Source organism: Eschrichtius robustus, chromosome 10, assembly GCF_028021215.1.
Source record: "Eschrichtius robustus isolate mEscRob2 chromosome 10, mEscRob2.pri, whole genome shotgun sequence".
NCBI classification, from domain to species: Eukaryota; Metazoa; Chordata; class Mammalia; order Artiodactyla; family Eschrichtiidae; genus Eschrichtius; species Eschrichtius robustus.
The window spans coordinates 31,934,551-31,957,489 of NC_090833.1; the positions used below are offsets into that span (position 1 = coordinate 31,934,551).

At 43.6% G+C, this 22,939-nt stretch overlaps 1 protein-coding gene across 2 annotated transcripts in view; it reads right to left on the bottom strand.

Moving 5' to 3' along the window:
* Positions 1-22,939, bottom strand: part of INVS (inversin) — a 146,048-nt gene that overhangs the window by 9,731 nt on the left and 113,378 nt on the right. Inside the window, exons 13-15 of one of the 2 annotated variants that reach the window (XM_068551762.1) lie at positions 18,581-18,867; positions 7,718-7,828; positions 7,111-7,207 (exon numbers count right to left, since the gene is read on the bottom strand). In XM_068551762.1, coding sequence (XP_068407863.1) covers positions 7,111-7,207; positions 7,718-7,828; positions 18,581-18,867 — 495 coding nt within the window. Of the gene's footprint in view, positions 1-7,110; positions 7,829-18,580; positions 18,868-22,939 lie in introns of both variants that reach the window. The other variant, XM_068551761.1, reaches the window with a different exon arrangement.

Genomic DNA, 22,939 nt, shown 5'->3' on the forward strand with positions numbered 1-22,939 from the left:
ATAAAAAATCTCCTAATGAAGAAAAGTCCAGGACCAGATGGCTTCACTGATGAATTCTACTAAACATTTAAAGAAGAATTCCAATCCTTCAAATTCTTCAAAACATTTGAAGAGGAGGGAACACTCCCAAACTCACCTCATGAGCCCACATTACCCTGACACCAAAGCTAGAAAAAAATTCCACTACAAGAAAAGTATAGGCCAATATCCCTGATGAATACAGATGCAAAATTTCTCAATAAAATACTAGCAAACCAAATTCAGCAGCACATTAAAAGGATCATTCCCCATGGTCAAGAAGGATTTATTCCTGGAACGCAAGGATGGTTCAACATACGCAGATAAATCGATGTGATACATCATATTAATAGAATGAAAGAAATCACATGATCATCTCAAAAGACACAGAAAAAGCATTTGACAAAATCCAACATCTGTTCATGATAAAAACCCTTAACAAATTCAGTATAGAAGGAACATACCTCAACATAATAAAAGTCATATATGACAAGCCCACAGCTAACATCATACTCAGTGGGGTAAGGTTGAAAGTGTTTCCTCTAAGATCAGGAATAAGGCAAGGGTGCCTACACTCACCACTCCTTTTCAACAAAATACTAGAAGTCCTAGCCAGAGCAATCAAGCAAGAAAGCAAAAAAGGAATCAGAATGGGAAACGAAGAATTAAAATTGTCTTCGGGGCTTCCCTGGTGGCGCAGTGGTTGAGAATCTGCCTGCCAATGCAGGGGACACGGGTTCGAGCCCTCGTCTGGGAAGATCCCACATGCCGCGGAGCAACTAGGCCCGTGAGCCACAACTACTGAGCCTGCGCGTCTGGAGCCTGTGCTCCGCAACAAGAGAGGCCGCGATAGTGAAAGGCCCTCGCATTGCGATGAAGAGTGGCCCCCGCTTGCCGCGGCTAGAGAAAGCCCTCGCACAGAAACGAAGACCCAACACAGCCCAAAATAAATAAATTAATTAATTTTAAAAAAAAACTTAAAAAAAATTGTCTTCATTTGTAGATGACATGATTTTATACATGGAAAATCCTAAAGACTTCACAAAACCGTTAGATCTAATCAACAACTTCAGTAGAGGTGCAGCATACAAAATTAATACACAAAATCAGTAGTGTTTCTATACATTAAGAGTGATGTGAAAAATAAATTAAAAAAAGAATTCCATTTACAGTGGCATCAAAAACAATAAAATACTTAGGAATAAGTTTAACCAAGGAGGTGAAAAAATCTCTACCCTGAAAACTATAAGACATTGATGAAAGAAACTGAAGAAAATACAAATAAATGGAAGGGTATTCTGTGTTCATGGATTGGAAGAATTAATATTGTTAAAATATCCATGCTACCCAAAGCCATTTATAGATTCAATCCCTATCAAGATTCCAATGGCTTTTTTTAAAAAAAAAAACAGAAGTAGAGGGACTTCCCTGGTGTTCCAGTGCTTAAGACTCCATGCTCCTAATGCAGAGGGCCCGGGTTTGATCCCTGATCAGGGAACTAGATCCCACATGCCGCAACTAAGAGTTCGCATTCCGCAACTAAAAGATACCGCATGCCGCAACTAAAGATCCCGCATGCTGCAACTAAATATCCTGCGTGCCGCAACCAAGACCTGGCACAGCCAAATAAATAAATAAATAAATAATAAATATGGGGGAAAAAACCAGAAGTAGAACAAACAATACCAAAATTTATATAGAAACACAAAAGACCTTGAATAGCCAAAGCAATCCTGAGAAAGAATAAAGCATCACACTTTCTTATTTCAAGCTACACTATAAAACTATAGTAATCAAAACAGTATAAATGGAATAAAAATAGACACATAGACCAACAGAACAGAATTTAGAGCCCAGAAATAAACCCATATATAAATAGTCAACTAATATTTGACAAGGGAGCCAAGAATACTCAATGGAGAAAAGACAGTCTCTTCAGTAAATGGTGCTGGGAAAATTAAATATTCACACGTGAAAGAATGAAACTAGAACCCTATTTTACACCACTTGCAGAAATTAACTCAAAGTGGATTAAAGACTTAAATAAAAGACCAGAAACCACAAAACTCCTTGAAGAAAACATAGGAAAAAGTTCCTTAACGTGGGTCTCTGCAGTGATTTCCTAGATACAACACTTAAAGCATAAGCAACAAAATAAAAAAGTGGGACTACATCAAACTAAAAAACTTCTGCACAGCAAAAGAAATGATCAACAGAATAAAAAGGCAACCTACGAATGGAAAAAAATATTTGCAAACCATGTATATAAGAGGTTAATATCCAAAGTATATAAAGAAGTCGTACAACTAGATAGCAAATAATAATAATAATAATAATCCAATGGGCAAAGAACCTGAATAGAAAATTTCCCAAGATATACAAATGGCCGACAGGTATATAAAAAGGTGTTCAACATCACTAATCGTCAAGGAAATACAAATCAAAATCACAGTGAGAGGGACTTCCCTGGTGGCACAGTGGTTAAGAATCTGCTTGCCAATGCAGGGGACACAGGTTTGATCCCTGGTCCGGGAAGATCCCACATGCTGTGGAGCAACTAAGCCCATGTGCCACAACTACTGAGCCTGCACTCTAGAGCCTGTGAGCCACAACTACTGAGCCCGTACACCACAGCTTCTGAAGCCCGTGTGCCTAGAGCCCGGGCTCCACAAGAGAAGCCACAGCACTGAGAAGCCCGCGCACCACAACGAAGAGTAGCCCCTGCTCGCTGCAACTAGAGAAAGCCCACGCACAGCAATGAAGACCCAACGCAGCCAAAAATAAAAATAAATCTATAAAAAAAAAAAACCACAATGAGATATCACCTCACATCCGTTAGAACAGTTGTCATCAAAAAGACAAGAGAAAAGTGCTGGTGAGAATGTGGAGAAAACGGGACCCTCCTTGTTAGTGAGAATGTAAATTGGTGCAGCCACTATGGAAAACAGTATGGAGGTTCCTAAAAAAATTAAAAATAGAACTACCATATGATCCAGCAATCCCACTACAGGGTATATATCTGAAGGAAATGAAGAGACATCTGCACCCGTATGTTCATAATAGTATTATTTACAATAGCCAGGACATGGAAACAACCTAAGTGTCCATTGATGGATGAACAAATAAAGAAGTTGTGGAATATATATATATATATATATATATATATATATATATATATATATATACACATACACACACACACACATTAGATTATTATATATATTATATATACACACGGTAGAATATTATTCAGCCTAAAATAAGAAGGAAATCCTGCCATTTGCAACAACATGGATAGACCTTGAGGGCATTATGCTAAGTGAAATAAGTCAGAGAAAGACAACTACTGTATTATTTCACTTACACGTGAAATCTTCAAAAACAAAAACAAAAAACCAAACTCATAGAAAAAGAAATCAGATTTGTGGTTATTAGAGGAGGGGAATTGGATGAAAGTGATCAAAAGGTGCAAATTTCCAGTTATAAGACAAGTAAGTACCGGGGATGTAATGTACAACATGATGACTGTAGCTAACACTGCTTTATGGTATATATGAAAGCTGTTAAAGAGTAAATCTTAAGAGTTCTCATCACAAGGAAGAAAACCTTTTTCTTTTTATCTGTGTGAGATGACGGATGTTAACTAAACTTATTGTGGTCATCATTTCACAATATATGTAAATCAAATCATTATGCTGTACACCTTAAACTTATACAGTGCCATATGTCAATTATATCACAGTAAAAATTGGGGGGAAAAGGCGAACAGCTAGAGCTAGGAGAGGCCAACATTCAAAATCAGTGCTGTCTGGTCCAACAGCCAAATACTGCTAAGGACTTGGTGGGGATGATCAGGGGTTTTTAAGAATAGTGGCAAATGTAAGAGCTGAATTTTACTAAGACCAATGTGTTGGAGGGCAGAGCCTGGGGCGGGAGAGAGGGGAGGGGCACCAGGATGATGGCTATATTTACCTCTAGTGCTTTTCTGATGGTGTTTATCCCATGTGCACTCCCAAACCTCTTATTGAGCACAGATGTTTCGGAGCCTCCTAAGGAAAGCTGCACCAGTGTTCATTATGCATAGCTGATTAACTACTCCTGGTGAGCCTACAGGGTGCTGCAGAGAGCAGCAGGCCCTGTGCCTGATCTTACAACACACCAACCGGGACACAACCTTCTTCCCAAATGCTCGAAGCTCCTTTCAGTGCTTGGTGCAGCCCCTCCCTCCTGCTCGAAAGGCTGATTTCAGTCGAACTACATAATTCTTCCTTTCTTTCTCTGGAGCGTGACAAACCATGGCACCCCTTTACTAGAACATGTACCACATTTCCAAAAAGCCAAGTGTAGAGAGAAGCGAGAGTTAACAGGACAATACCGCTCTGCAGTCAGTTCTTCCACAACCCCGCTCTGTGGGCAGAGGACTTGTCGGGAAGCCTGGGTGTTGGCTGAAGCTCTAACAGCTCCGGCTTTCGGGGGGCACAGCTGCCACCTCATCGACTCTGGGATGGAGACCGAGGCTGTGTCTCATGGTCCTAGTGGTCAGTCACAGCCTCTATTCTCCCCTTCTCAGGGAGAACGTGCACGCCTGGTTTGCTGAGAATCCGAGCACACCCAATCATCCCTTTCAGCCCGGGGCGCCAGGGCACTTGTTATGGTCTAGCCTAACCTTGTTTATTCACCTCAGAACATGCTGGAGAGGACCCGATGGGAAGTGCCTTACACAGCAACTTGTCTTCACCACAGCAACTTTCCAGCCCAGCCTAGCTTGTCCAGTATCCAGTTTCAACCTTTAAAATAGTCAAGTCTTGACTGGTAATAAAACTCAGACGCTTAGACAAAGCTTCATTTTCTCTGGGCCCCAGGTTCAATCTGCTCACCCCATCCTGTGCGTTTTCCAGTCAGCCTGCCTCCCCGCTGGCCCCGGGCACATCTCCTATGACGGCGGCCTGCATTTATGGGAGGTCGTGTGCCAAGCCCCGCTCCCTACCCCAGCCCTCGGTGCCCCTGAGGTTTGCTGTCGGACACCACACGCTGTCCCCGGACAGCACTCAGGGCCCCTGTGCTTCAAATGGAAGACATACAGGGCCATAGCGGAATCAATAAAAGGGTTTTTACTGTCACCAGACACGGGACTTGCCACGGTGTGCAGCGTCCCAGAAGCCCTTTGGGAGTCAACGTCCCGGGACTCAGAATTGCACAGTGGTGCAGCCAGAGGGGGCCTGTGTAACTGCCTCCCCAGATGGTGCACAGACTGTGAGCCCACTGTTCTTGGGGGGAAGGGCTGAAGGCTCATTTGCTGCTATGGACACTTACTGACAGGACCTGTCAGCTGCTGACTCTTCAAAGGAGTCAAAGGACAGTGTGATGGGGAGGCGCTGCAGCTGGGGAGCAGCTGTGCGGCCTGACGTGGCAAACCTCACGGGCTTGTGTGCACCCCAGGTGGCGGCTGAAATACTTCACAAAAAGTTCCTCTGGGATGGTAGCCAGTGCACGTCCTGGCGGAACGCCCCAAGGAGGGGAAGCAGGGACCCTTCCCATCTGTGGCTTCAGAGGCCGACGGTCTCAGCTGCAGGCCAGCACTGGCACGCACTAGCTCTGTAGCCTGAGGGTGATGAACCCATCTGTGCTTCAGTTTCCTCATTCATGGAATGGGGAGAACAGTGATCCCAGTATCCCTCACAGCGTGACTGAGGGTTTAGATGAGTTAATACATGTAAAACTACTTAGAACAGTGTCTGGCCCACGTGCCTGATGAATGCAACTACTAGTATTAATAACAGTGCTAACAACAATGTCCCCCATAACAACATTACCTTGATGCATGTGAGACCATCCAGGCAGCCTGTCCTCCAGCCTGTCCTGAGGTGCAGAGTGCGAGGTCGGCCTCCGCCTCCATTATTTTGACCACAGCAGACACTACCTTTACTGAGAACGTAAGGGAAAGGCCCCTGGACTCAAGTCAGACAGAACTTCGAGTGCTGGGTCTGACCATCAGGACAAGTCTTTTTTCCTGAGACCATTGCTTGTCTGAAAAACAGGGACGCTAATCCCTATCCTGACGGCTTCCTGGCATGGTTGGGAGAGCAAAGGGGTCAGGCATAAGACGACTTTGTAAAGAGCCACGAGCCTGAACAGACGTGAGGACGCACTATAGCGAAGGCCGTGCAGGTCGCCCGGCTCTGGGTTAGGAGACTTTGGCATGACAGTCCCTGAGGCCTCTCCCTGGGCCTCACAAGCCGCTCAACTCTCCCTCTGCCAACAGCAGGGTCTCTTCGGCCCTTTTATCTCCTGACAGGAGCACACCTGCGCTCGCAGTGATCTGATGGAGACCACATGACCCCCACCTGCGGCCGACGGTCCGGCCCTCCTCCCCTGGGCGTGGTCATCACTGAAAGGCCTAATCTGGATGGAGGCCCTCGTGGGGCCTGCAGTGTGAAGGAGATCGTGAGACATGTGAAAACTTGCAGCAAAGCACTCTTCCAGTCCTCCCAGAATTACCCCCTGGTGGTGTTCACCTCAGTGTTTCAGTAAGCCTCCACCACCACTCCCAGCTCCTACCCCACATTCTGAGCTTGGTCGAGGCTCACACAGGTTTTTGTGATAAATTTCAGTCACTTAATCCACTGTATCTAATTCCTGGGTAGTAAAGAAGGAAAATAAAATATCTTACATGTGTAGTGTTTTAGAATTTACAAAGCACACGTTATCTCATTCTAGCAACCTGTCACATGAACAGGACGGGTGCGGCAATTGTTAAATCCCATTTTACAGAGGAGGCAACTGAGGGTCAGGGATGCTGAGTGATTTGCTCAAGGTCAGGTAACCTCTTAGAGCTTCACCTGAAACTTAGGCTTCATGGTTTTTCATTTACACCAGGCTATCCTGGGTACTTTCCTATCTTTCTGGGTAAAAACACCTTCCAAATAGCTTACCCAATATAAACTACTAAGATCTACACATGTGTGACTCTCATGGCTAGGCTCAATAAAATTGGCCTTGTCACGCCAGCACATGGAAGAGCACAGGGGTATCACATCAGGGGGATCAGGACAGCCACAGAGCCAAAGATGCTGTGGCATCCCATCTTCCTACCTTCTCCAGGCCCGCTGGATGACCGCTGCTGCCTTGTTCTTTTTGCGAAACAGCTCTTTCCTGCTTCTTTCTCTCTGGATTATCTGCAGCCGCAGCTCTACGGGGAGAAGGTCAATATTCACACTCTGCCCAGAGAGGGGACCAGGTGCTGGATCAGTCTCCTTAGATAGCTGAGTGTCCTCCGACAGGGCAGATGTACCCAGCTTCCTGACTCCTGACCTCAACACCTCTGTGCTCGATGGCAAATCTGAGTAGGTCCCTCCTGTGAACTTGTCCTGCGTCACTGTGTTTCTCGGCGTCCGGTGGTGGAGAGGGCTCTGCCCAGCACGGACGGCCTCCCCCTTGGCACTGCCAGGCCGGCTGGATCCAGCCGGGGAGCGCCTCCCTCCTCTGAGCTCCTGGCTGCGCCTTTTCTGGGAGGCACATTTGGCCTTGGGTGCTGCATCCTGCCGCCGGCTGGGCTTCCAGTGGCCGTCCTGCTGTGGAAGGCTTGCAGCTGCCCAGCTGGGGTCCTCTCCTTCCTCAGCAGGCCCAGACCCCCTGACACAGGAGGGCTGCTTCAAGGAGCCTTTCCCCTTGTCACACTGCTGCTCACCAACTGTCTCACCTCTGGACTTCTCGACAGAGGAGGCTCCTGGACGCCTGTTTCCATCACTGCCTTCGCTGGGGCTGAAGTGGACACAGGCAGATCGGCCTTTAGAATGTTCTCTGGATGTTTCTTGGGGAGACAAGGAAGAAGGGGAAGAATCTTTATTGTCCAAAACTTGCATAGTAGGGCAGTTCTGCTCACTGTTCACAAAAAAAAAAAAAAAAAAAAAATTCAGACTTGTCCTCTAGTATCACCATGATAGTGCTGATTACGATTAGGAAAAAATTGTTTAACTTCTATTTCTAGCAACAGGAGGTTAGATAACCTGAAAGCCTTCCCCTACAAATACCTAGAAATGGGACTTCCCTGGTGGTCCAGTGGTTAAGACCCTGCGTTCCCAGTGCAGGGGGCCCGGGTTCGATCCGTGGTCAGGGAACTAGATCCCACATGCATGCCACAACTAAGAAGCCCACATGCCACAACTAAGGAGCCCGCCTGCTGCAACTAAGACCTGACTCAACCAAATTAAAAAAAAAATCAAACAAACAAACAAAAAACTGGTATGGTTTAAAAAAAAAGAAAGAAATGTATTTGTATCTGCTCATTTGTACAAAAGAAATATAGAAAGGATAATCTAGCAACTGAAGAGATTGGATCCCTATGGGGATGGAGTGGGAAAGGGATAGAAGGAAGAGGGAAATGGAAACTGAGTAGTAGGATGAGGAGGGAGCAGCACTTCTCTGAGTAAACCTTTCGGTAAGGCTCTGACTCTTACAACCACTATAATGTTTCACACACACCAAAACAAAACAAAATAAAAAACCAATTAATTAAAACAACAAGATACCACTACACATCTACTAGAATGGTGAAAATCAAAAACACTGACAACACCAAATGCTGATGTGGGTGACAAGCAACAGGAACTCTCATTCATTGCTGGTGGAATGCAAAATGGTGCAGCCACTTTGGAAGACTGTTTGGCAATGTCTTATGAAACTGAGCATGTTCTTACCATACAATCCAGCAATCTTGCTCTTTGGTATTTCCCCAAATGAATTAAAACCTTATGTCCACCCAACATCCTGCATATGGATGTTTATAGTAGCTTTATTCCTAATTGCCCAAACTTGGAGCAACCAAGATGTCCTTCAGTAGGTGAACAGATAAATTGTGGTACATCCAGACAATGGAATTTTATCTTTTTTGGCTGCATCGTGTGGCATGTGGGATCTTAGTTCCCCCACCAAGGATCAAACCCCAGCCCCCTGCAGTGGAAGCACGGAGTCTTAACCACTGGACCACCAGGGAAGTCCCCAGACAATGCAATATTATTCAGCAATAAAAAGAAATAAACTAAAAGAAAATGAGCTAAAAGTGAAATGTGTACCAAAAAGATATAAGCTACCAAGCCATGCAGAATATTATTAAGTGAAATATTACTTTACTTGCATGAATATTACTACTACATATTATTAAGTGAAGGAGGCCACTCTGAAAAGGCCATATACTATATAATTCCAACTATATGACCTTCTGGAAAAAGGCAAAACTACAGAGATCCTAAATGGCTCAGTGGTTACCAGGGGTTTGGGGAAGAGAGAGACGTGTAGGCAGAGCACAGTGGATTTTTAGGGCAGTCTGATGGTTAATTTTATGTGTCAACTTGACTAGTATAAGGGATGCCCATATAGCTGACAAAACATTATTTCTGGGTGTGTCTGTGAGGGTGTCTCCAGAAGAGATTAGCATTTGAATTGGTAGTCTGAGTAAAGAAGATCACCCTCACTAAGGCAGGTGGGCACTGTCCAGTCTGTTCAGGGCCTAAATAGAACAAAACCGTGGAGGAAGGGTGATTTTGTGCTCTTTGCTTGAGCTGGGACATCCATTTTCGCCTGCCCTTGGACACAGGTGTTCCTGTTTATCAGGCTTTTAGACTTGGACCAGGATTTATACCCTTAGCCCCTCAATTTCCAAACCTTTGGACTCAGACTCATAGCATCTGCTCTCCTGTTCTTAAGCCTTTGGACTCACTGAATCACACCACCAACTTTCCTGGGTCTCCAGCTTACAGATGGCAGACTGTGGGTCTTCTCAGCCTCCATAATCAAGTGAGCAAATTTCTATACCAAATCTCCCGTTATGTCTGTCTGTCTGTCTGTCTGTCTGTCTGTCTGTCTGTCTGTCTGTCTGTCTATCTATCTATCTATCTATCTATCTATCTATCTATCTATCTAACTGGTTCTGTTTCTCTGGAGACCCCTAATACGGGCAGTGAAACTATTCTGTATGACACAATGCAGGATACAAGTCATTATACATTTGTGAAAACCCACAGAATGTACAACACCAGGTGTGAATCCTGATGTAAATTGGACTTGGGTGATAATGATGTGTCAGTGTAGGTCATCAATTGTAGCAAACGTGCTACTCTGGTGTAGGTTGTTGATGTTGGGGAGCCTGTACATGTGTGGCAGTAGGAGTATATGGGAACTCTCTGTACTTTCTGCTCAGTTTTGCTGTGAACTTAAAACTGCTCTAAAAAGTAAACTCTATTAAAAAGAAGAGAAAAAAGAAAAATAATAAAGAGATGGCTAGCTATCATTAGATACTAATAGCTAGTAATCATAAAGATAATGTGATTTAGGTATTAGTAGAGATAGATCAGTGAGAAAGAATAGAATGCTAAAAATATTCCCATATATGAAAATAAACAATAAAGATGGCATTTTGAATTTGTGGACCCAGGAGATGGGGTGCTCATAGGCCTTGGGTATGACCCCAGAGAGTGATGCTATACTCCTTCAGAAGCCATTATTCACAAGCCTACTGCCAGCGCTGCAGCTCCGGATTATTCCATGTTTATGGCTAGAACAACTGCTTATTCTCTAAAAAGAAATCATTCAATTCCAACCTCACTATATAGCGAATTAAATATGAGATAGTAAAAATTAGAAAATATATGTGTTTATTAGATCTTAAAGTGGGAAAAACCTTTTCTTGGCATAAAACCACAAAGAAAAAAATCTCAGAAGAAAAAAATGAAACAGAATTAAAAGGTAAACAAAAAAAGTTCATTATACATGACAGAGAAAGGTTACTATCCTTATTATATAAAGAGCTTTTAGAAGTATTAAGAAAATGAAAAACCAGTATAAAAATTGACAGCAGACATCAGTGAGTAATCCAGAAAACAGATACACAAAGCCAATAAAAATATGATAAAATTCCATCTTACTAACTCGGATTTAGTAAAACCATTATTTGCCTAAGTGTTTGGAGAGAGTTTTTTGGTTTTTGCTTTTGAAAGGGTGAAACAAATGTCTGCAACCTTCCTGGAAAGATATCTGGTAGAATGTTTGTTTTTGGCTTTTTGTTTTTAAATTTTCTTTTATCTATCTATTTATTTATTTATTTATTTGGCTGCTTTGCATCATCGTTGCTGCGCATGGGCTTTCTCTAGTTGCGGCGACCAGGGGCTACTCTTCATTGCGGTGCGCGGGTTTCTCATTGCGGTGGCTTCTCTTGTTGTGGAGCATGGGCTTTAGGTGTGCGGGCTTCAGTAGTTGTGGCACGGGGGCTCAGTAGTTGTGGCTCGCAGGCTGTAGAGCGCAGGCTCAGTAGTTGCGGCGCATGGGCTTAGTTGCTCCGCGGCATGTGGGATCTTCCTGGACCAGGGCTCGAACCCGTGTCCCCTGCATTGGCAGGCAGATTCTTAACAACTGCACCACCAGGGAAGTCCCTGGCAGCATGTTTAAAGAGCCATAAAAATTAGAGGTATATACAAAAATTTATATGAAAGGCTGTTTAGTTTATATGTCCAACACAGGCGTGATTAAACAAAGCATGCTGTATTCATAATCTGATATAATGCTAAGCAGCTACTAACATTTTTGTTGAAAACAAAGAAATTATGTAAGAACATCTCAAAACAGGATGCCCTGTTTCTGAATTTTCTGAATTAAAAAAAAAATTAAATTAAATTTAATTTAATTTAATTTCTGAATTAAAAAAAAGTTCTAGTAGAAAGGTTTGTATAGTTGTTTATTTTAAGATTAAGGAGGATTTTAATTTTTTCTTCTTTGTTCTTTTCTCTGATTTTAATTTTTTGGTCATGTACATTAAGTAATTTTATAATTATGAGAAAATGTCATTTTCTGTTTAAATAAAAAGTACCCAACTACCAAAAAAAAAAAAAATGAACAGCAATTAGAATCAGCTAGGATATGGGAAAGAACCCAAAATGGAATAAAAACAATAACAAATAAACCTAACACTATTACAGAATTAGATCAGGTAACCACACTAAAAAGGTGGAGAAGAAGGGAACTCACCCAAGTAACTTTGTAAAATCATATTTTAGCTGAGTACTGTAAGACTGAGGACAAAGAGAAATGTATGTAAATACTAAGCTCTAGTTAGTAAATTTATTTCTCAAAGGGGTATGGGTTGGCAATTCTGAATCTACCTTAAACGTGTATACTAGGATTGAACAAATAAGCATATATATCATAGATAATGGGAGCCAGGTCTTTCACTGTTGGAGAAAAAAAATTTCAAATAAAAAGATAAAAGCTAGAATAAACCCTGTGGTGTTGAATGGAATTGGAGGTAACAGTTTGAAATCAGTGTGTGTGTGTGTGTGTGTGTGTGTGTGTGTGTGTGTGTGTGTGTGTAATACACATATACACTGATAGGTGCACAAATAGATATAAATATTTCTCAGTTCTCTCTGCTGAAAGGGCTTAGGAGCAATGACAGTCCAAGAGTAGTATACACACCTAGCACTCAGATCTTGGATTCCAATACCACCTCCAACAAAAGGAACCAGGTTCCTTGGAGAAGTGGTTGATTCCAGGGCTTTGGGTAGGGGAGTAATATGATGAGATTTCATACTGAAGGGACTGATATGCTCACAGAGAGGAAAATGGATTAGGGGAGTCAGAGTAGATAAGTAAGACCAGTTAGGAAGCTACTGCAACAGTCCAAGTTAGAGATGAAGGTAAGCAAATGTTAGGTAGACTATGTGGTGGTGGTGGATGAGAAACAAAGAATGATTCGAAAGCTATTTAGGAAGTAAAGGTGACAAGACCCGGCGACAGACTGGATTTTGAGTGGTAAAGGAAAAGAAGATAATGATCAGATTTTTACTCCTGGGATGGACGTACAGATGGATAAGTATTGGATATTAACCAATATCAGGAGTAGTTCTGCATGAAATCATGATGATCAGTTCTGTCCTGGACAGGTTGAGTTTGAGATGCCTTTGGGACACCTAAATGAGGACATAGTAAATAGCTGAATATACATAATTGGAGTAAGGAAAAGAAGTCAAGGAGTCTCTGGTATCTAGATGGTAATAGAGTTTGCTGCCTTAGCCACTGCACATGTGCCAAATGTAAGGGCCCCCTGATACTCCCACCAATCATACCCACTAGCCCTGGCAGCCCATATGGTGAGAATAAGAAAACATCAGGGATGGCCTTTAAAACAGTGAGTTTCTCCTCCACTAGACTCTCCTGAAAAACCACACTGACTCAAAGACAGCTTTATTCCACCACCTCCCACAAGCAGTCTGCTGCCAAGTCATTGCAATTCTACCTCTCAATTCCATCCGCTTCTCATCACCCTGCTGCTACTGTGCCTTAGTATAGGCCCTACGTGGCCCTCCAAATCCATCCTCCACCCAGTCACAGCGGTCTTTCTTTTTTTTAAATAAATGTATTTATTTTATTTATTTTTATTTTTGGCTGCATTGGGTCTTCATTGCTGCACGCAGACTCTCTCCAGTTGCGGCGAGCGGGGGCCACTCTTCGTTGCGGTGTGCGGGCTTCTCATTGTGGAGCACGGGCTCTAGGCTCCTGGGCTCAGTAGTTGTGGCTCACGGGCTCTAGAGTGCATGCTCAGTAGTTGTAGCACACGGGCTTAGTTGCTCCGCGGCATGTGGGATCTTCCCAGACTAGGACTCGAACACGTGTCCCCTGCATTGCCAGGCGGATTCTTAACCCCTGTGCCACCAGGGAAGCCCCACAGCGGTCTTTCTAAGTAGTGTCTCCTTCCTCTCTTTCCTCCCCCCTTTGAAATAGTAATGAGGTTAATTATAGTAACAGCTCATACTTATAGAGTACTTTAGGCACTGTGTTTAAATCTTTACATGGGTTATCTCATTAACGGTCGCAATTTTCTAAGACAGGCATTATTATCTCTCTCTCTCTTTTTTTTTTTTTTTTTTTTTTTTTACAAATAAAGAAAAGGAGGCTTGGAGAGGCTACGTAACCTGCTCAAGATTGTATAGCTAGTAAGTGGTGGTAGGGTCTAAAGCTTACACACTTAGCCATTATGCTCTACACACATTGTAAACAACAAAAAGGGAAGAATAAGGAAGAAGAAAGCAATCACCTGTTAAGAGACCTTAGGCAAGGCCCTCTCTCAGAGCCTCAGGGTGCTGACTTGTTTTGAGGAGGCTGAACTAGATGCTCTCTAACAACCCTCAGGCTCTAATTTATGAAATAGGATAATGGAGAAGAAGAAGGGGTCAACGTTTCCCATCTCTGGCTTCCTGCTAGGATGCCCATGCTACTATACTGCCTGGTCACTGATCAGCTGAGGCAGCTGTGACCCTTCTTTATGTGGGCAAACATAATGTGGCTTGGGGTGTCCTTTGCCCAATTATGTTGGGTTTCCTGGGAACACTATTCTGGAGAAGCCCTAGTCAATGTCCAGTCTTGATTCTTAGAAGTTTCTCCCTATTTTCCTTTGTACTCTGGCCTCTTGGGCAGGTCAGCAAGGGCAAAGGCTGCCCCTGAAACTGGAGCTCCCTCTCCTTACACCTGAATCAGGCTCACGGGCCTCTCTTCCTCCATCTCTCCCCAAAGTCTGGATGCTGGGCTTCTCTGAGCCTGTTTGCATATCTGAATCTGGCTTTTCCCAGAGGTCCCTTATTCAGGACACCACTTCCTGCCCTCAAACGAATGAGGAGCTCTCCTGCCTCTCAACTGTTCTAGAACAGTAATTTTCAAAAATTTTTGACAATAACCCATACCAAGAAATAAATCTTAAGTTGTGGCCCATATACTCATATGCATGTATACAAGCACACACACACATGCACACACACACCCCTATGTACATAGACATATAACTGCAACAGAACTTATTACCTTTATAATGTGCAGTGAACTTTGATAGGTTCTATTGCAGTCTGTTTCATGAAAATTATCCTAGTCCAATCCACTGAATTCATCTCATGAGCCCTACATGGCTTGAAAATCATTATAAAACCATGCACTAGTTCACCTTTAAACCAGTAGTGAGGAGAGGAAGTCTAACTATCAGTAGTATCAGTAAATTAAGGACAAAGGATTGGTTATGAAAAAACCAATCTTCATGGACTTCTCAGGATGTGAGGTAACTACCTGAATGTGACCAGGTCCACAGTAGATGTGACTAGCTTTGCAGCATAACTGTCTCAAGGTATTTTATAGTAAGGTGAATACAAGCCACAATTACCCTGTGTAGTTGTAAGTAGTCTGAAATAACTGTGCTCCCCCTTCTCTCTGCTCTGTAGAGCACTGGACTGGGGGAAAACCACTGTCCATTTGAAGTTGCAGGAATTACGTATAATTCTTGAGGTTCAGAGTAAACCCAAAACCAATCAAACTTTCAACAGGTGCTTTCTAAGAGAGGAGTCAGGTCAAGAAATATTTACCTGTGTAATCAGTACTGTGCTCACTGCTATAAGAAAATGCTGATGGTATGGTCCTTAGTCTTATTTATAATTCAGTATGGCTGGCACATAGTATGAGCTCATAAACATATCTGTTGAATAAATGCATGCATAAGTTGATTTGGTGAACTAAGTAGAAGCAAAGCTTCGCCATAAAAATGGGACTCTGTTACAGAAAACGTGTTTACCCAATGAATACTTTTTGCGTCATGTTTAACAATCTCCAAATCTCAAGCACTTAGCTAGTATACATTCAACAAATGTTTATTATATCTCTTATGTGCCAGACACCCTGCTGGGATAAAGAAGTAAGAGACATATTGCTCCTTCTGAGAGATTGTTTAAAGGTCAAAGATTCTTCCTACCCTAGGATCCACTAACCTTTCAAATGTGATTTTGCAGTATGTCTACGTCTCCACTCTCTTGAGCTGGGCTGGCCTTGTGAATTGCTCTGATCAACAGAATGTGGTATAAGTGATGTGACAGTTCTGGAGCCCAGGGCCTCAAGAGGACCTGCAGCTTCCACTTTCTCTCCCTCAGAGCACTGCCCTGAGAAAAACATGCAAGGAAGATGGTCTAATTTGCTGGATGATGAAAGGTCATACAGAAGAGAACTGAGACACCTTGGCCAAGAGCCAGCACCAATTACCAGACATGTGAAGGAAGCCATTTGGACTTTCTAGCCTGGCCAAACTTCTAGCAGCCACAGGAGTAAGTCCAGCTGATCCAGTAGAGGAGCTGCCTAGCCAACCCATAGAACTGTGAAAAATATTAAACCATTGTTTTAAGCCACTTAGTTTGGGGGGTGGTGTGTTATGCAGCTAGAGAGAATCAACACAGAAACTGATACCTAAAAAAGAGACACGCTGGCCTAACAAAAAACCAGAGCATTGACTTTGGAACTGGCTGGTGAGCAGAAGCTAGAAAGGCAATGAAGAAACTATTAGTGAAGGCTGGAGGAGCAGAGAAGAAATTGCTATTGGAGTCTGGAGAAAAGTGAACTGTGTAATTCAGTGGCAGGATAATTGGCAAAATTGTCATCTGCAGTAACTTGGAAGATAGAAAATACACCTAATGAACTTGTAGATATGGCTTAGGAGCTTTCTAGGTAGAATGTTGAAGAAAATATCAACTGGCTTTTTTTAGCTGCATATGATAAGGTACGGGGAGAAAGAAAGAAAGAACTACTCAGCTTGAAAGCAGAATTTAGAGTAAATATAGAGCACAGAGTGTGCTGGGTTAGAAAACTGTTTTAAATTTTCATTTTTTCTTGCCAACAAAAGAGTCTCATATAGTAAGATATGACCTAGAGATAAAGATCAAATCAAGAGTATGGCTGTGCAACCCTTTATTAAGACCTCAAAAATATTAAAGATGGTACATTGTAGGCCTCTCAGCTAGACAAAAGAACTTCTAAGAATCTCAAGGGCATTTTTCCACAGCAGCCTGAGCCACCCAAAGTAGAGAGAGGCCTATTTGAAAAATAATTATGGATGTGGTTTTGGAACATGGCGTGAACCCAGTCAGATTCATAGAAGACCCATGAAGGTTTTGAGATAATTGTATCACTGAGAGTGCCACCAGCTTGAACTACTGAGGCGGTCCCAAACGAAAAGGAGCCTCTGGGGCCCCAATTTCCTATATGCAGGAAACAGGGTAAGAAGTCTACTCAGCTGCAAACATGGGCTATGTCTCAAGGAAAAGGAAGACTTCTCAGAGAGCAGAGCCAAGAACCCAGGTGGCAGAGCCCAGAGCCAAGGAGAACAATGGAATAGAAAACACACATAGGAGTAAAACCAGACCCTAATCAAGGCACGTTTCATACCTCAGAGTAGGGGCCCTGCTAATGTATAACCAGCTGGCTTTCAGAATTGCTATGGACTAGTGACTGCTATGTACCTCCTATTTCTCTCCTTTTGGAACAGGAATGTCTCCTGTGGTTATTCTGTTCCTGTCTCACCACTGCTTGCTGGATGTGTGTGTGTGGTTGATGTGTGTTTTGTCTATTGGTCTCTGAATCAGAAAGATTCACACCTGGGGAACCTCAACAACATCTGGACATGACACCGGTCTCAAGATCCCACACTTCAACCTTGATGTGATAATTGGCATGAGACTTGGGGGTCCTAAGATAAGGGTGAGAATATTTTGCATGTGGGAGAAATGTGAATAATCTGTGACCAGAAGGAACCGTGATAGATTGTTTAGTAGCCCCAAATGACTCCCATCCTAGTACGCATAAAGATGGAATCTATGTCTCCATATTATTTAGTCCGGGATGGTCATATAACTTGGCTTTGATCAACAGAATGTAGCGTGCACATTCTAGAGCCTATTCCTCAAGAGGTCCTATAGCTTTTTCCTGTGCTTTCTTAGAATGATGTCCTGAGACCACTGTGTAAGAAAGCCAGTTTAGCCTATGGGAGGATGAAAGGCCATGTAAAACAGAGTCGAGGAATCCCAGCTGATAGCCAGCATCAACTGCCAGACATTCAAGTCAGTCCATCTTAGACCATCCAATTCAACCGACCTTGAACTGAATGTAGCCACATGAGTGAGAGCAGGTGAAGCTTGCAGAGGAACTGCCCAACCAACCCACAAAATCATAAGAAATAATAAACTGTTATTGTAAGCCACTTAGTTTTAGTGTAGTTTGTTACACAGCAGTAGATAACTGAAGCGACCCTGATTTTACAGATCTTATAGTCTAGTGGAAAAAATAGACAAGTAAGCCAGTAATAACAGTGAAAGGTGATGATCCTCATAATAAGGAAGTACAGGAGCGCTATGGGAGCGTATAGCAGGAAAACAAAGCCTTGTTTAGTGGGAAGGCATGGCTGTACAGAGGAAGGAGCATTCACTCTGAGAGCTGAAAAATAAAAGGTACTTCTTGTCCATATAGATAAAAGGATTGTTATATGCAAGGGTCCCAAGCTAAGAAAGAACTTGAGGAAATACAACAGGGCTGTCACATCATGAGAGTCTGGTTAATGAAGGGAAGAAAAGAGAAACAGAGGAAATAAAGAGCAAATAAATAATAAAATGGCCGACTTAAGTGCTGACACAATTACCTTAAACGTAAATGGTCTAACTACGTGAATCAAAAGAGCCCACAGTCCATAGGTTAGCACTGAATAACAAGGCAATACACCTACCATTTGGTTTTCTGGGATCTGTTCTCTGCAAGTCTGGGGAGAGATGCTGCTCCTTCTGGGGGGCTCTGCCTGGAGACCCTCTGCCTGGAGACCGTCTACAGGCTTTCCGCTCAGGGCCCTGGGCCTTGTCGCTGCAGGGAGGCTGTTTGCTGGGCGCCCAGCTCTGCCTGCGGGGCTCAGCCCGGGTGCTGGGCAGACAGGGAGGAGCTTGGGGCCTGCAGGAATCTGGGCTCAGCCTTCCCTTCTGCTCTTCTGCCTCTCTTCGCCTATTTTCTTCTTCTCGCTTCCTGGGAGCAAAGCCAAAGGGGAAGAGGAAAAAATTAAGAGCGTTCGTTACCTGTTCAAGTGTTCCTGAGTGAGATTTGAACTTTAAAAGGAGCCACCACAACACAGGGGGGACTTGGAAATTCAGAATTTTCACAATTTCACAATTTCCTGTCTTCTATCCAGGTCTTATAGCTCAAAGGATGATGGAGGCAGAAAGAATCTTACAGATCAACCTGTGCCCAGTTGAGACACACATGATATGGAACTTTTTGGTGAGACATAAGAGGATCCCAAAGTGTGTGTGCCCCAAGTGTGTGTGATCCCTGGAACTACCTGTAACTACACCCCTTTTCTCCTATTCCAGAAAGCACATCAGAATGCAACTGAGAATGATAGTCAGAGGGATAACCCTTAATCTTCTCTATTTATTAAAAAGACCACTGGTAAACCTTAATGATTACAAGAAAAAATTACAAAGCACCTCACAAGTGATTATAACACACCTGTGAGGTGTGTTATAATCTCGTCACACTGCCAATCGAGAGCTCTTAGCTTATGGGTCAAACCCACTCAACTTGCAGATGAGGCCCAGAAGGTACAGTGATTTTCAAGAAGTCATACACAAGTAGCCGGTGGCTAAGCTGGAAACTTTGGGTAGCAACAGAATAGAGAGGGGAGGCCAGGACTAGAAATGAGTGGCCGGGTGAGACAGATGGGCCGAGGGAGCGCAGGTCCAGAAAGGGGCCAGGTGCTTAAGGATGAAGTGGCTGAGTTAAGGACAGGATTTGTTTGACTGATGTCATTAGTTTGTAGGGATATCCAAGGGAAAAAAAAGAGGATGAAAACGAACATTTTCTGCACCTCTCCTGTGCTGGGCACTGATGATACAGTGATGAGGACCACAGAGTTCGGCCCTCCCTTGAAGAACCTTCTACCCAGAGCGGAACAGCTAGGACAACAAAGGCTTAACATATGATGGAAGAAATGTTATAATAATGTGCTTGCACAGAGGAAGTAATGATTAATTTTGTGGAGGAACCTGGAAGAAGGTCCCAACTGTTGATTCTCAAAGATGTGTAGGAGTTTGCCAGGCAGGTAGGTGGGAATGAGGAAGTTAGTCTGAGGGAGCGGTCTGGGCAAAGGAGAGAGTATGGAAAAACTGGGTCTGTTTTGCTTCTTCTGACCTTTAAATAATGCTTGCTATAAACAGCAGGCACCCAATACATATTTGCTGCTCAGGAAGAGAATTTGGTTGCCATTTAAGGGTGCAGTTTAAAGTAGAATAATTAGAGGTGTAGTGAAGAGAACCCTGTACTGGGAAGTATAAGAATTCTTCTGGTCCTGCCTCTGCCAGTAACCACAAAAAGACCTTGAACAAGTCACTTTCCTGCCGAAGACTCAGTTTCCCCAGGTCTAACACTCACATGATGGCTAATAATCCTGAATTGATTTAAGGGTCTGTTTGGAATGTCTTTATAAAATCGGGGCTGTGTTATGTAATGAGATGGAGAGATTTCTTTTATCGGAGTAGCTGGTATCAGGGTCCCTCTTAGTGGGGGATCTTGTTTAGACAAATACCTCAGTAAGCTTGGGGACAGGATTGAGGGCTGGTAGAAGGTGAGACCCTCAGGGCCTAGGTGGTGACTGGCTTGGGGCTCCAGAAAAGAGGCCTGCTCTGTCAGGACACAAAGAATTTGTTTGTAGCTCCTGACAGGGAGGGAAGAGATGAAAGAACAAGAGAGAAGGCAGGGGGAAGAAAGAGAAGGCAAAAGACTTGGTACTGCGTGGAGCAAGGGCGGGGCAGAGAATCGTCCAGGTGAGGGGACAGAAAAGGACTTTAGATCTGTGATCCGCACACCTTAATGAATGGACTCTCCTGAGATCTTACTAAAACCTAGGTTCTGATTTACTGGGGCTGGGGTGGGGCTCAAGAGTCTGCATTTCTACCAAGCACCCAGGTCATACAGGTGCTACTGGTCCTCTGGCCACACCCCGAGTAGCAAAGCTTAAGAGAATAGGAAAGTCTCGTGTGGCCTGTTAACTATGCCATTAGAGGATGTGCAATGTGAGTCTCCTCAATGACACCAGCTTCTCGGAAGGCCTCCCATGCTCATACATGCTTTTTTATAGGCAACCTGACAAGTTGTAGGGCTACGGTCCCAGAAATGGGACCAAGAGCTGAGGCAGAGACCCCAAGCCCCCAAGAAGTCATAGAATTCAGATTTCCACAGACTGTGCAATCTGAAGCAAAGCTTATTTATATCTCAAGGAACAGGAAAGTCCCAGATGACAGATATCTGAGTCACACTTTAATATAAAGCCTTGTCAACTTAACTCCCCAACACCTTTTAAAAAAAAAAAATTATTTATTTATTTATTTTGGCTGTGCCGGGTCTTAGTTGTGGCACACGGGATCTTCATTGCAGCATGCGGGCTTCTTAGTTGTGGCAATGTGGACTTCTCAGCTGCAGCATGAGGGCTCTGAGTTGTGGCGTGCATGCGGGATCTAGTTCTCCAACCAGGGATCGAACCCTGGCCCCCTGCATTGGGAGTACAGAGTCTTAACCACTGGACCACCAGGGAAGTCCCTTAACTCCCCTTCTGAAGGTCTTTCATCCTGTGTGGTGAAGCCCCTGATCTGGGGTCCAAGCTTGCCTCTCTGATAGGTTCCCACTGAGTGCAATCCCAGAGAAAGTGGTCAGATGGGTCGTGCTGACTCCTGTATAGCTCGAATGTTCTCATTTGACTCTGGCCTTGTTACAGGCTTTGCCAAATGCTGACACTTGTGTGCACTGCGTTGCAGTCGACAGGCGAGCTGGACAGCCTGTCATCTTCAGTGCCTGGGATTCATATGGGTGCTAGCAAGTGCCATTTCAATGTGATCTGTCTGTGAGAAGGCTGCTTTTCAGAAGAAGGTGGAAGCATCTGGGTGGCTGAGGTGCTGCTAATTGATCTAACAGCCGTGCTCTTGGCAGGCAGAGGGAGAGCTGCTCTTTTTACTAGCACTGATGAACAGAAGTGCTTTAAGAGAATATACTGGTCCTTCAGACAGACAGGCGTGTGGGGTTCCCTGGCTTGGCATTTGCATGGATATCATTGCCATCAAAAGAGGCTTTGAGGTGATGACCTAGACTTTGTTATTTGAGCAGTCATTTCTCCTTCTTTTGGGACACCAAACCCCTTTCCTTTTCAATTCCAAGAAGCCACTGTGCAATCAGCCCCTGGGCAAACCTTGTCACTGAAGACCTTTCTGGGCCTCCCACAAGGGCAGTCACAGGACAAACAGGGGATCTAGCCTTTTAGAGTGATCAAGATGGCCAGTAGGTAAGGGAGCTAGCTCTGCCTTCTGAAGACTTTTCTGGAGGGGGAGGTTTGCAAGGGGTTATTTTTTCATTTCGGTGGAACTCAGTAAGCAGATTCGGGAGAAAGAATGTAATCATGAGAATATATAATTACACACTCAGCTGATGAATAGAAGTAAATTAATGTTTTTTAAAAATGGATGCATTTTGCATTAAAAAAATCTTCCAGGTGGCACACAGCCCACAAATGTGCAGATCTCCAGAGCTGTGGTTCTTGATGTAAAAGTAGTGATCACTGAGGAAAAGGGATTAGAACTGGGAATTATGCATAAGCTGCATCCTATTTTATCTGTACTGCTGCCTTGAAACAAAAAGCAACGCCCCCCCCCCACACACACAGAGGATACAGCTCCTCAGAAAAGAATATGATCCCGTGTGTGTTTGTGTGTTTCCCTGGGGGAAAAGGTCCAGAACCACTGCTTACAATGTAAGAACTTGAAGGAATCTCACTTTAATGAGGGCAATGCACTTATTTGGTAGATAAGGAAACTGAGGCAGAGAGCTTAGTGACTTATCCAAGGTTATGTGCTAACAGCTTTCTATACACAGAGCTGAGCTGGAATTCAGCAGCTTTACTTCTTCCTGTAAAATTCATCTCACAAATCATTTTTAAAAATTTTACTCAGTCTTCTTCCATCATTTAAAAAAGTGAATTGGGTCATATGAAGAAAGTGGTAAGACTACATTAAAGTAACCATTAACAGCATTTCAAGCTAGCTTCTAGCATAGC